This window comes from Cystoisospora suis (genome assembly GCF_002600585.1).
Source record: "Cystoisospora suis strain Wien I chromosome Unknown contig_5231, whole genome shotgun sequence".
In the NCBI taxonomy this organism is placed as follows: Eukaryota; Apicomplexa; class Conoidasida; order Eucoccidiorida; family Sarcocystidae; genus Cystoisospora; species Cystoisospora suis.
Genome location: NW_027158022.1, coordinates 4,548 through 6,144, shown reverse-complemented (window position 1 = coordinate 6,144; position 1,597 = coordinate 4,548). Strand labels below are relative to the sequence as shown.

Genomic DNA, 1,597 nt, shown 5'->3' with positions numbered 1-1,597 from the left:
TCCTTTCCTTCACTTCGTACCGCTTTGTTTCTTCTTTCTTTTCTTTTTCGTCGTCGCGTCTATTCTCAAGTCTTCTTTTCTGTATCTTCATATATCTATCTCTCTCATCTTTCTTTCTTTCTTTCTTTGACTTTTTCCCCAGACGAATAGCGTGACATGTCCCCTTTTGTTCATGACGGCCTTGGAGTTTCTCCTGCCAAATCTGCATGAGGAGGAGAGTTTAGGGGAGAGGTATGGACTTCTCGATCTCTGCTGTGGAACGGGAACCTTCGCTTTATGCGCTGCGGCTCTTCTCCGAAAGAAAGGGACAAAGTTCAGAAAGTTCTTTTCACGACAGGCTTCTCTTCTTCTTCCTTATCATCCTCATCGTCCTGCTTCTCTTCGGTCCTTCTCTTCTTCTTCTTCGTTTGATATGGACGCCGGAGCGCTTCGGAAGAGAAAGAAAAGAGAACGAGAAAGAAAAAGAAAAAGAGATGAAGAGGAGGATGAGGAGAGGGAGAACCGAGAGGATGACAGTGAAGATAGCAGTAGTGACGAAGAGGAGGAGGAGGGAGAAGAAGGAGGTCCTCTTGAGAGAAGTAAAGAAGAGGAGAAAAAAGAAGAAGAAAGATCTAAAGAAAGAAAGAAGAAGAGGGGTGAGGGTGGAGATGAGAGCAAGGAGAAAGAAGAGAAAGAGAAAGAAAATAAAGAAGAAGGAGGGAGACGGCCCAGGATCGTAGGAATCGAGGTAGTTGAGGAGGCTATCCATCACGCCAGGCTCAACGCCGAGAGGAATGGCCTCTCTCAGGATGTCCGATTCATATGCGGTGAGAAAAAGAAAGAAAGAAAGAAAGATAGAAAGAGAGGGAGGGAGAGAGAGATGAGGAAAAAGAATCTAAAGAGAGAAAGACAGACAGAGAGATGGTAGAAGGTACTTACTACCTTTGCCTTGAGGAGGTGTGCATGTCGATGGCTGGATCGATTTGAAGATCATCGATTCTACAAGGGGCATCGATTGCATTCTGCAGCAGAAGGAAATGCTCGATGAGGGATCGAGCTAGCATGCATACCTAGACATGCAGGGTGGGGCCGATCTCTTCAAGGAGACAACACAACAATATGACGATGAAAACGATATTTTCACCAGAGAAAGAAAGAAAGAAAAAAGAAAGAGATCGATAGACAAGAAATTCATAGAGGGAGAGTGAAGAAAGAAAGAAATAAAGAAAGATATTCTGGCTGAGATATGACAGAAGAAATGAAGAAATTTTCCTTTTCAGAGAAACAAAAGAAAGAATGGTAGAAAGATAGTTAGTTCGTTACAGTCACGTATTCTTTCATCTGTGGGGTGGTAGTGTACATACACCCGGACGTCAGACTTTTTGGAGTTAAAGACAGCACGAAGAAGAATGAGAATAGCAACAGGAGAAGCCAGCCCTTCTACCCTTCTTCTTTGCTTCTCCTCTGTTGCATTCTCACTTTTCTCTCCTTCTTTTTCTTCTTTTTCTTTTCTGTCTTGTTTTGTTCCTCATAGACAGACATCTATCTCACCTCGTTCTCTTTACTTGATATATATTCGAAGTATCGAAGTCTTTGCACGTGAGAATAGAGGCGAGGG

The 1,597-nt window shown here is 43.2% G+C and overlaps 1 protein-coding gene across 1 annotated transcript in view; it reads left to right on the top strand.

Moving 5' to 3' along the window:
• The first annotated feature begins 142 nt into the window (after positions 1-142).
• Positions 143-1,597, top strand: part of CSUI_009015 (trna (uracil-5-)-methyltransferase) — a 4,210-nt gene continuing 2,755 nt past the window's right edge. The window contains exon 1 of the mRNA XM_068069134.1: positions 143-806. Coding sequence (XP_067918891.1) covers positions 173-806 — 634 coding nt within the window. The 5' untranslated portion in view covers positions 143-172. The remainder of the gene's footprint in view (positions 807-1,597) is intronic.